Source organism: Gobius niger (genome assembly GCF_951799975.1).
Source record: "Gobius niger genome assembly, chromosome: 7".
NCBI classification, from domain to species: Eukaryota; Metazoa; Chordata; class Actinopteri; order Gobiiformes; family Gobiidae; genus Gobius; species Gobius niger.
The window spans coordinates 17226084-17237061 of NC_136858.1; the positions used below are offsets into that span (position 1 = coordinate 17226084).

Sequence of the window (10978 nt, forward strand, 5' to 3'; positions counted from 1 at the left end):
AATAAGTGATCTCAAAGTGATTGTATCCAGTCCCATAAACAGACTTAAAATAGGAAAAGTTAAATGCTGCATCTCCTAATCAGTGGTACTCGCACATAATTAATAAAATGCTTGAAACATTATAATGATATACTGTTATGTAAATACCGGGCTGGAGCTCAGAACCATTGAGTGTTCATTCATTCATTCATTCTTCTTTTTTATATGAGAATCTGAGTTCCACAAAGTTCTACATAGGAACAGAGTTAAGCACAGTAAGCAATAAAAAACGTGGATATGTTGCTCAAAAGGAGTAGGCAGAAGCTTTAGCTTGTTAGCGCCTACCCCCTTTTGTACATGAGCAGTATTTACTATAGTCAAGAAGATATATTACACATAAGTTATTTTGTCCTATTCCAGTGACTATACAATCAATATTAAGATCACAAACATTCTGCAGATCCCAAGACAAGGAAAGAAAAAACTCTTGAACCTTCTCTTCAATAATTACAAATACCCATCACTGCCAATCACAACTAGACACTGATCTTTTAATTTGATCATTTGGTCCTTATTGTTATGAATTAAATTTAATGGATACAATATTATTGATTGTGTATTGTGTGGCTCAGGGTTATATTAAAAATGTGCATCAAAAAGAATGAAAGAACTATTTGTTTTACTATGTTTGTGTAGAACCATTAAAACGTATGCATACATGTGCCACCAGTGACATCTCAGTTTCTTTCATTGGTGGAAAAACACTTTCTGCATCTAAGGCCATGATCCTAGACTGACCATAATGAACTGAATCTGTGATCTAGTAAAATCATGGTCATTTGAGGTTTTGGTTTACATGAACTCTGACACAGTTAATGTGTGTTTCATTGTGTGTTTCTATGTTTTTATTTGCACTTGCCCTTTTGGTCCAAGACACATTTCTCCGTAAAGAGACTATAAATATTATATTCTACTTTTTTAAAACCTCTGACCTTCCAAGTTAGTATCTACATAAATAGTGTCTAATATTGTACCAGCTGTAGAATTAACACAAATATTAAGGACCACAGAGGTCATGTTGTTATGTGTAGGTTTTTGCTTTTGCTGTTTACCTTTGTACAGCCCAGGAGAAGCTAAAACATGATTCCACTAAATAAGATTTAGAAAACACATAAGTCAATATTTGCACACCTCCCTTCCATCACATGAGTCACCCCTCTCCCCCACATTTTTCACAGAGCTGTCAGGTCACCACCGTCACGGCCTTCATGTCAACAGGGGGACAGGCATTGAGTGGTCTCTTTAGGCTTTCACCCGGATGCATTGATTGGAAGTTGGGGAGTACAAAGCAGCCTATGAGTCACTGCGGCATGAGCCCCAAACCAGAGGTACTTTTGGTTAATCAGTAACCGAAAAGTCAAGTAAGCTTTAAAAGTGGGTTCAGATCAGTGAGGTCCTCATTCAGCCCTTGAGAAGAGGCCAAGAGCACATAAGGTAAGATAACTTGAATTTATGTCACTAAATGAATTTTTCTGGACCACTTGTGAGATTTACCTAATGAGAGTGCATGCATCTTCTGCTATATTATATTAAGGTCTCATTAAAACATATATAACATTTGTGTTATGAAATTCATCTCATATCTGAGTCTGTTTTTTTATTACCCAAAAATATTATTACAACAGTACAACATAATATAGTATTGAATGCGACTTCTAGTCCAGTATTTATTGCTGCTACTACTACCACAATGCATGAACATGATCGTTGCAGAACTACGAGAATAATGCTATTACTGCTACTTCTATTTTTGTCACTATTGATAAACATTAAGACTTCGCATTTACAGCTTATCTTAATATAGGTCATTTGATTTTATGTAAGTATGTATGTATCTTATTGATCAAACACCAAGGCCACGTCCTCTGGTACGTGCCAAAATACAGGAAAGTCCCATGTTTGCTCACGTCTTCCAAAGGTCCAGCAGTCCACCACTGTTCGTTAAACTCACAAGATAAATGTTTTTACGTAACACTGTCCTCCATCTTATAGATTACTGGAAATTTCGAGTCAAAACAGTGTTTCCTTCATCTCCTCTTTCATTTTAGGCTTGTGAGTAACAGCCAATGGGAACACTGACCTCCATATCTGTAATTTGACTAATCCAGCAGATGTCTCTCATTAGCTGTTTGACCTCTGTTGCTAAGGTCACTGCCCGCTCACAGTCACTGACCTGCAAAACGACTACGACGAGCCACACAAAGACAAGATCATTTATCAATGACAAACTGCTTGTATTGCACTGAGAGAAAACTCATCTTCATTCAAGCTACATCCTTGTATGTACTTTCTCTTTACAGAACCAAAGAAGAGGCAAAATGCTGAGATTCATCCCCCTCCTTTTCTGCTGCTGCATCTTTGCTGGAAGCAGAGCCAACAGAGTCTACGTTCACCCTTTCAGCCTGTTTTCTCTGGAAAATGTCAGCTGTGAAAGCCTGCAGACCCAAACCACCAAGCCCTTGCAGACGATTGCAGTGTCACCCATGGATATGAACGTGCTGACTCCAGACAGCAGGGACATGTCCCAAGTGGACACTCAGAGACAGAACATCACAGCGAGGACGGCGGTTTTAGCAGAGCTGTTAAACTCGCTGGGCCTGAGGATGTACCAAGCACTTAGTGGCAAACAGCAGAGCAGCAACACACTCATCTCTCCAGTCAACACATACGGGTCCCTCGTCACACTGTATCTCGGAGCATCCAGGAAAACAGCCAGGATCTACCAGGTCTTTGCCTCTCATTTGAACTATCACCTCAATGAAATGTTGCATATCTGCTTTATCTACATTTCAAAAGATACAACAAAGTAGCAATGTTTGACTAATGTTTCACAGTAACAATGCTTCTTTATAGTGATCTTGCTGCCTAAAGTTTACTTCTGCTTCTCTCTCAGTTCCTGTTAGGTCTGAGCAAAGACACTGACCATGACGACTGTGTGTCTCTGGTGGATGGACACAAAGTGCTGCAGACTCTGCAGAGCATCAACTCTCTGGTGGATGATGGGCCTAAAGATGAGATCCTGACTCAGGTGTGGGCGTTCACTGGACCAGGCACTCAGCTCTCAGGGGACTTTGTCCAGGGCACACAGGACTTCTCAGACGACTCCTTCATCCGCAGTCTGGACTTCTCCAACACACAGGAGGCCGAGCAGCAGGTCAACAGCTTTGTAGAAAAGACATCAGGAGGAAAAATAAAGAGCATCTTCACTGAATTAAACACAAGCAGCAACCTGCTGTTTCTCAGCTCCTTCAATTTCCAAGGTAAGTCATGTGTTTTAGGATGATTGAAAACGTGAAATAAAAAAAAAAGACTTTAAATGTAATGTGCTGAAATCCTTTTGTGACGTCGCAGGTAACTGGAGAACAGTCCTACAGCCAGAGAAAACATCAGAGCAAGAGTTTTACGTGAATGAGACAACCACAGTAATGGCTCCACTGATGACACACACAGGTCCCTACCACTACCTAAACGATAAGGTAAATGTTTAAAAACTAAAGTAAAACGAGGTGTTCCTCGAGATCTAAAGTCACATTTCTCCATTACCTCTTAGGGTCGACGCTGCACAGTGGTCAAGCTGTCTCTGAGCAAGAGATCCTACATGTTACTGGTCCTGCCCCATGAAGGCACCACTCTCCAAAATATCGAGTCCAATTTGAGAAGCGAAGTCATGTCTTCCTGGAATGAAAAACTTCAGGAGGGGTGAGATTTTTAGTATTCAGTCATGTCCAATCTAAAGGATATTTCTTATGTTTAACAGTATATACAGTATGAATACCTTTTTAGGAGGTAAAAAAAACAATGACTAGAAAAAAGTTTGCTTTTTCACCCAGTCTCCTGGAGCTGTCACTGCCAAAGTTTTCCATGTCATCCGTGAATAGTCTGCATGAAGTGCTGACCAACATGGATCCAGAAGTGGAAGCAAGACTTTTGGGTGCTGAGGCCGAGTTCAATCAACTCAGCAACACCAAACCCTTCACTGTAGATAAGGTAAGCACCATTACTATACACAAATGTGAAAAATAGTATGTGGAAGTAATTTACCTGGTATGTGTGTCAGGCCCTCAACAAAGTGGTGTTTGAGATGTCCGAAGAAGGCACTGAGGTTCAAGGCAAGACCCAGGAAGGCGGGATTCCACTAAAACTGTCCATCAATAGGCCTTTCTTCTTCTCGGTCATTGAGGGAGACTCTGGTGCGATACTGATGCTGGGCAAGGTCACCAACCCTACCCTTTAAAATGAACAAGACTTCCCAAGAAGGACTCAAAGCACTATTTTTACAATGTACAGCACCACAAAAGAGCTGAAACGTCAACATTGTGATAGTAACTTCTTCAGTATTTATAAATGCCATACTATGTTTTTGTGTATGTGTGAGAGTGACAGTTGTGCTCCATTATCTGTGTCTAGTTTTCTACTAGTAATCAATGCATTGTAAACTTTTAAGTGTTTATTGCTAATAATGTGCGCTTTCTAAAATAAACTACTTTCCAGAGAATTACAATTTCACATAAATTAACTCACAAACCGGGAAACGGAAATTCATGTTATATGTTACTGTATGTACAAATGTAATGATAGACAGTATTATACTATGACTAATTTAAAAATTGACTTAATGAAAAAGATTGACTTAAACACAACATTTATTCTCATTTTACATATTTAATTTAATCTTTTACAATATATTCATTTGAAATAAATCCTTCACTGTATGAAAGAAAACCGCCAACATTCACACGTTTCACAAAAGTCTGCAGTGTCATGTTTTAATAAACAGGAATCACCGTCACATTTCATATTATGTGACAATTTCCATTAAAAAAAAGTTTTTTAATACCCTAAACAAAAACATGAAAGTTAAAAGAGTTTGCCAACAAGAATCAGGCACTAAAAGGCTTCATTAAATGTTTCCAGAACCAAAGCTCAGCTGATATTGTGCCCAAATATGTGTCAACGTCGGTCAATAAATACTACACAATATGTTTATGTAAAATGCTTGGCAGAGAGATGACCTAGTGAGTTTATGCCGGACGTTTAACAAAACAAACAAAATGGTCCGAGTCTGTGGGATCCTGATTTACTGTAAGAAGCCCAAATAACTGGCAACTAGCTCTGTTCAGCAAGATCTCTGGCTTCTTTTACAAGCTCAAGGAGAGCAGAGAACATCGTGATGTCACTCGTCTGTAGACCCATCTTTTCAATCTGGAACAAGAGATTGAAAACATAATTAATGTGTTAAAATGGGGTACAATATAAACTATATGAATGATTATTAAAGTACAGAATACAAATGGTCTGAATTTGAATACTTAGCATCATCTACCTGCTCCCCGAGGTATTCGACATCCAGGGCCAGCTGAAGGCGGATCTTGCTGTCGTCTGTGGGTCCACCATTGGCTCCTGTTGTGGCAGCTGCACTTGTTCCTTTTCTGGCTTGCTTTAGCCGCTTCAGGCTCTCCTCCATCTTTTTCACTGAGCTCAGCACCTCTGAGATGGTTTCATAGTACCTAAAAAATTAGGACAATATTCTGTAATACTAGCAGATTTCCTAGGATCACGGTCAGTGGGTCGTCTCTTCTTACCTCTGTGTACAGTCACACAGTGTAACACTTAACCACTGCTGAGCTGTTGACGGACTAACCAATCCTGTTGAGTCGGTCAGTAACTGGTGTAAAGGGCGCAAGGCATTGTCCATGTATGCAGATGCGCGAACGGGAAGGTCCTGAATAGACATGAACATTTCTTATAAATCTGACAAGCAATATCGCAAATACTTTACAGGTTATTTCCGAGCCACTACACTCCGACCAGCAAGGTGCTACAATGTTTCAAAGTACCTGACCTTGTTTGTTCTGCGGTAGAGCCGAGGGACCTCAGAGGCACTTTTCAAAAAGCGGCAGCATCGTTCTGTGAGGTGTTGTGTCATACGAGTGTTGAGACAGGGAATGCTACTGGAGAGACAGGCCTTCGAATCCGCAAGAGCATCTGAAAATGAGATTTTACTGTTTAAATAATCAAACAAGCAAGTGCTTTATTTGTCACTGCACAAGCGTACAACGAAATAGTGTTCAGGTGTTAGTCCTGAGCTGTTGCGACTGAGCCGCGCCGCCACTGTGGGTCAACCTGACCAGCATGTTTTTGGAGGTCGAGGAACCCGTAGCACCCGGAGGAAACCTGGCTGCCTTTGATCCTCTGAAACGGTGCAGCGCCTCCTGGGTTTGTTCCCGTTTCAACGCAGGGTGTCCTGCACTGGTCAGCTCCTCCTTCCTCTTCCACCTGCGCAGCTCCCTTTGGCAGTTAATCTGTTTCATTCTCCAGGGAACGTCCATTAGCCAGAACAATAGCAGGCATGTGTGGCTTAGCTGTGAGTCTCGCCCGGATACCTCCTCGTTTGTCCCTGTTTTGCTTCCTGTAGCTCCTCTTATGATGCCTCCACTGTGCTGCAGGTGTGGGGGCTCTTGGTGCCTCTTCAGTATTTCAGAAGAAGAAATTTGTAGGTCTCAAATGGGTTTAGCTGCTAGCTGCTAACTTATAAAAAGCTGCTTTCTTCAGGACCATTATAGACTCTTTGCAGTAAAAAAAAATCACCACCAATCCCCACAAAACTACGGCAAAGACGTACAAAAGTATCCAGTAAAACAATGTGGAAAATAGAAACCGCACACAACTCATCACATTCACTGACTGACGACCACCAACTGTCCTCAGATGCATTTGGCTATTTTATACACATTCAGAAATGCAGAAATATACACAAACATTTCAATTTACAAATTGAAATATTATAATACTTGTTAAAGATATGTGAAAATGTTCATACATTATTTTTACATTTTATTATTACTGTAAAATGACTCACCCTCCACTATGGACAATTTTGTAAAATTGAGTGCTTCCAGTTTTTGTCTGACCATCTCAGATAATTGTGGAATCTAGAGAAAAAAAAAGAAAAAACAATAATGAGCAATAAATAGTTTATTCTGATACGGTTGAATGATTTTTTCCCTTTTTACAAAATACGTTTTGTAGTAGTACATTTTAAACACACCTGCTCTTGCAGCTTTTGAACATCAGCTGCAATGTAGACCAGCTTCTTGGTGGACAAGGAAGTGGGACTACCACTTTCACTGCCCCCGTCATCCAGAGATGTCCGACTCGAGGTAGAGGAGGCAGAGCTTGGTAAAGGTCTGGTTGGCTCTTTGGGCACCTCTGGGACTGCTGGTTTAGTCAATACCTGAACAAACAGACCCTAGTTATTATGTAGAAATTATCAACTTAATGCTAAACATGTAAACATTTCTCACCTCTTCAATAAACTTTGCATAGCGTGAATAAAGTTGCAGTGTGAGTTTCCAGAAGCGATGTGCAAGCGGTGACAGATAGATGTTGTCAGACCAACACCTCACTAGACATGACCATAACACCTGTGACACCTTTAGGTGGTAAGCACTACCAGCTAAAGACAAACAGATAAGTGTTACTTTGTACGGTAAATTGTACGGCATCATTGCACAGTTTTTGAGATATAATGGCGTTTATACCTGGTGCTTTCTCCAACCCATCACTAATTGAATTTTCAAGGCTCCCTGCTATTTCCTTGTACCTGGAAGAGGCAATGTATTCATTTTCAGACACATCCACAGTCATTTTCACTGCAACAAATGCAATCTGCTCTCACTCCAGCCTTGCAACATACAACCTGCTCTGTGTGTACTTAATAACCTCTGTGTGTGGGTGGCCACAGATGATAAGTAGGCAATGTGGCCACAGATTTTCTCTTCTCTGTTTCACACAGATCAATACGGCTGATAGCAAGGTTCAGTTTCAAGTTATCGATGTTTTTTAATGTGCTGACACACATTTAGGCTTTTGTGTTTTTTCAACTCAGCATTTAAGCCCTACATTTGTCTTTTTTCAAAACGATGGACTGACCTTGTTACATTTTTTATTTCTAATCAAGAAAATTAGATATATAATCGCACCTGACCAGCATGTAAAATATTCCCTTTGATACGAATGTGGTGTACATTTTGTAACAAAAGCAAAAGGGACAGGTACCGTAGCTGAAAGTAGACAGGAAGGTTCCACTTGTTTTGGAAACTAATGTAAGAAGGATGGACTCTCAGCCTCTTCACACTGGCCTGTGAGCTGCACTGACGTTCAAATTTTCCAACAAAATCCATACTTGCGCTGTATCGCTAAAAAGAATATAATAATTATAATAATAATAATAATAATAATAATAATGAATCAGATGGGATTTATGTTACCCAAAAGTAAAGAAATGTACCTCATAAAATATGTCAGGGTTGCCAGGATTGAAAAGGTAAGCCAATCGCTCCTCAATGCCTTTGACCATCTCGGGCCACACGGAGTTAACAAGAAAGTCATAGCCGGGCACCGCGTCAGCTTTGTCACTGACAGTACAAGACATCAGGGCATTAGTAAAATAGCATTAGCAGTTACATGTAGTCATGATGTATACATTAACAACAATACTAACCTAGATATGGCGCCTCCAGTTACTTCTCTAAGCAACCTGCAGTGATGGGGCACAAAGTCCAACAATCTAGAATACATGAGCTGGAGACCGTTGGAGCTGGACTTCACCACTTCTTCTGATATGACCTGCGAGATGACAACACAAAGAGTTTAAATAATAGTAAAGACAGAAATAGTAGTAATAGAACGTAGAATAACACTTTACCTGATCCATGTAGGGTTTGACCAGCACCTGACCCACCAGTGCCTCAGCATCTCTGGTCTTATCAATTGTTGCGTATGTTCTAAGGCAGTGACGCACCATATCCACATTCAATGTTTGAAGCCCCTCGATCAGAAGCCCCTCAAGAGACTGCTGCAGCATCGACGTGATTCCTGCAATCCGCTGGATTTATACAGAATTTTTTTTTTTCAATTGGTCAGACATCAATTCATCTACAGCCAAAGTAAAAGTATAATCACTATGATAGACTGTCCATACATACAGGTCTGACTTTATCCAAGAGGGGCATGCCTTTACTCTGCACAGCGTGAAATTGCAACTGGTTGAACTCTGTCGCGATTCTCTCCAGGATCTGACCGGCTAACAAAGGACTGCAGACAAAAATTATAATTATTTTACAGTTTATTTACATAATAATAACACAATACAAATAAACTACACTCCTACCTGCTAGTTTCCAAAGAGTTTGACTCCTTCGAATTCTGTGAATTTAGGATCTTCTCAATCTTCTCCACTGACCTCACCACCTGAATGAGCCTTAATATACAAACCTAATGGAAGATCAAAAAAATATGTATATTTGTAAATCTAACAATGATCCCACATATATCTAACTGAATTTCTAACAGTGTCCAACCTTTTTGTTTTGTAGATCTTCTTGTTTGGACAGCTGGTTGTCTATAGCCTGAATTACTTCACTCACGCAAGACCTCAAGCTCTACAATACAGTCACATCACATTGTATACAGTAAAAAGGAATGTCCAAGAAAGCGTGCACATGAACCTACAGTTGAAACCACTACAACACTTACCATCACCTCCTCACGCAGCTGTCCTAATGGAACAGACAGCTGGTTGAGAGCCTTGTCCATCCCCACCTGGTACAGAGAAGAGAATTAAAAAGGGTAGGTTAAAATATGACACATCGGATCTTTTGAATGAAACTCACATTGTCAAGAGACCCTGATTCTATATTTGTAATGCAAATAAGGAAACAGGCTTTCAAGGCAGGGAATATCCTTTTTACAACCTTGACTATGTCCAATCTCCTCTTTATTTTTAAGATAAGCAAAGTTGAGCCTGGTTAGTAGCAGGATGCAAGGCCTGAAATATTGGTGTTGGCTTCAAATATAGAGTATAGGGTGTGAGTGAATGATGCATACAACTGAGAGGCGACTTTGAGCATTTCTGTAAGCGCTATATATAATTTACGCATTCATTTAGTGATCAGAGTTATCAGACCGTCTATTACTACTACACTCAAAGATTTGGATACTATTAAGAATTCCCATCTGTAAGCACAGTTAATTGTATAGTATGTGCATGACAACTGACCAGATTGGTGGAAAGATTGACAAAGTCTGCATAGTCTTTGTTGATGAGCTCCACCATTGCTGTTTTAAGTAACTTATAGTAGAACTCCAAGTCCTCCCGCATTTCCTCCAGTGACACCTGCTTCCTGCATTCTGACAGAAACTGGTCAACGTCAAAGTCATCCTAGAAACACAAAAAGCAGACATCAATATAAGCAATGGAAAGAAATAGGTAATACAGCACATTATTTAGATATAACAAGGAGCATTTGGCGAATGACAAGGTGATAAGAGGTTTGTAATTTAATTCATAATCTAACAGGAATATTCATCATGTATCTATTCCCTTCCCCGTATTATAGTTCGTTTAAACGCTATGTTCCTCTCGTATCATTCAGCTTAACAGCGTTTAATTAGAAAAATTGATTAAACGTCTTCCAACCGGTACTTTCAATATGCACGATCTACAATCTAAAGTGTTGTACCTTCATAAAAACATCCTTATCGAAGCATAAAGATTCTGGTCCTTTGGGGAGATTCATTGTTACGAAGCACAAACTAAAATACTACTGAAATGCCTTTCAGCAGTTCGCAGCTTATGCTAAATTCTGCTACTTCCGCAAACATGGCAAGAGCAACCCACGAAGAAGAAAATCGTAGACCTGTAGCAAACAGCGGCACCTGCTGACAGAAAAAAGGTACGGTTTCACTCAATATTTTATTTTTATTTTATTTCATTCTTTTTTATTTCATTTTATCTTATGCATGTTGCAGAATTGTCAACATGTTGTCTTCATGTGTCGTGTTGTATGTGAAAATGTTTGGCTATTACAATGTAGCCTATTCAAATAAAAACGTAGCCTATAAACTTAATATTTTTTACAAATGGTTCTGTATTTCC

At 39.8% G+C, this 10978-nt stretch overlaps 2 protein-coding genes across 2 annotated transcripts; one reads left to right on the forward strand and one right to left on the reverse strand.

Moving 5' to 3' along the window:
* Positions 1-1319: 1319 nt before the first annotated feature.
* agt (angiotensinogen) lies at positions 1320-4500 on the forward strand. Its single transcript, XM_079559562.1, has 7 exons — positions 1320-1473; positions 2340-2765; positions 2933-3299; positions 3391-3515; positions 3590-3738; positions 3870-4026; positions 4097-4500. Exons 2-7 carry the CDS (start codon positions 2358-2360, stop codon positions 4271-4273), a joined length of 1383 nt encoding a protein of 460 aa, XP_079415688.1. The 5' UTR covers positions 1320-1473; positions 2340-2357; the 3' UTR covers positions 4274-4500.
* A 317-nt stretch (positions 4501-4817) lies between these two features.
* cog2 (component of oligomeric golgi complex 2) lies at positions 4818-10704 on the reverse strand. The gene is made up of 18 exons (XM_079559573.1): positions 10563-10704; positions 10100-10261; positions 9577-9642; positions 9402-9482; positions 9212-9315; positions 9027-9135; positions 8747-8926; positions 8543-8667; positions 8330-8456; positions 8098-8237; positions 7581-7642; positions 7344-7495; positions 7088-7273; positions 6899-6971; positions 5882-6024; positions 5622-5761; positions 5363-5546; positions 4818-5241 (listed from the first exon to the last, which is right to left on the reverse strand). The coding sequence occupies exons 1-18, from the start codon at positions 10617-10619 to the stop codon at positions 5146-5148; spliced, it is 2187 nt and encodes a 728-aa protein (XP_079415699.1). The 5' UTR covers positions 10620-10704; the 3' UTR covers positions 4818-5145.
* Positions 10705-10978: the final 274 nt, after the last annotated feature.

Bases quoted from the DNA above. Each gene is read 5' to 3' on its own strand.
- agt (XM_079559562.1), top strand. From the start codon at position 2,358: ATGCTGAGATTCATCCCCCTCCTTTTCTGCTGCTGCATCTTTGCTGGA. The intron at 3,739-3,869 runs GTGAGATTTTTA...TTTTTCACCCAG, and splicing joins AATGAAAAACTTCAGGAGGG to TCTCCTGGAGCTGTCACTGC. The intron at 4,027-4,096 runs GTAAGCACCATT...TATGTGTGTCAG, and splicing joins AACCCTTCACTGTAGATAAG to GCCCTCAACAAAGTGGTGTT.
- cog2 (XM_079559573.1), bottom strand. From the start codon at position 10,619: ATGAATCTCCCCAAAGGACCAGAATCTTTATGCTTCGATAAGGATGTT. The intron at 9,643-10,099 runs GTCAGTTGTCAT...TCTCTGTACCAG, and splicing joins TCAATCTTTCCACCAATCTG to GTGGGGATGGACAAGGCTCT. The intron at 5,762-5,881 runs GTCAGGTACTTT...ATGTCTATTCAG, and splicing joins TCTACCGCAGAACAAACAAG to GACCTTCCCGTTCGCGCATC.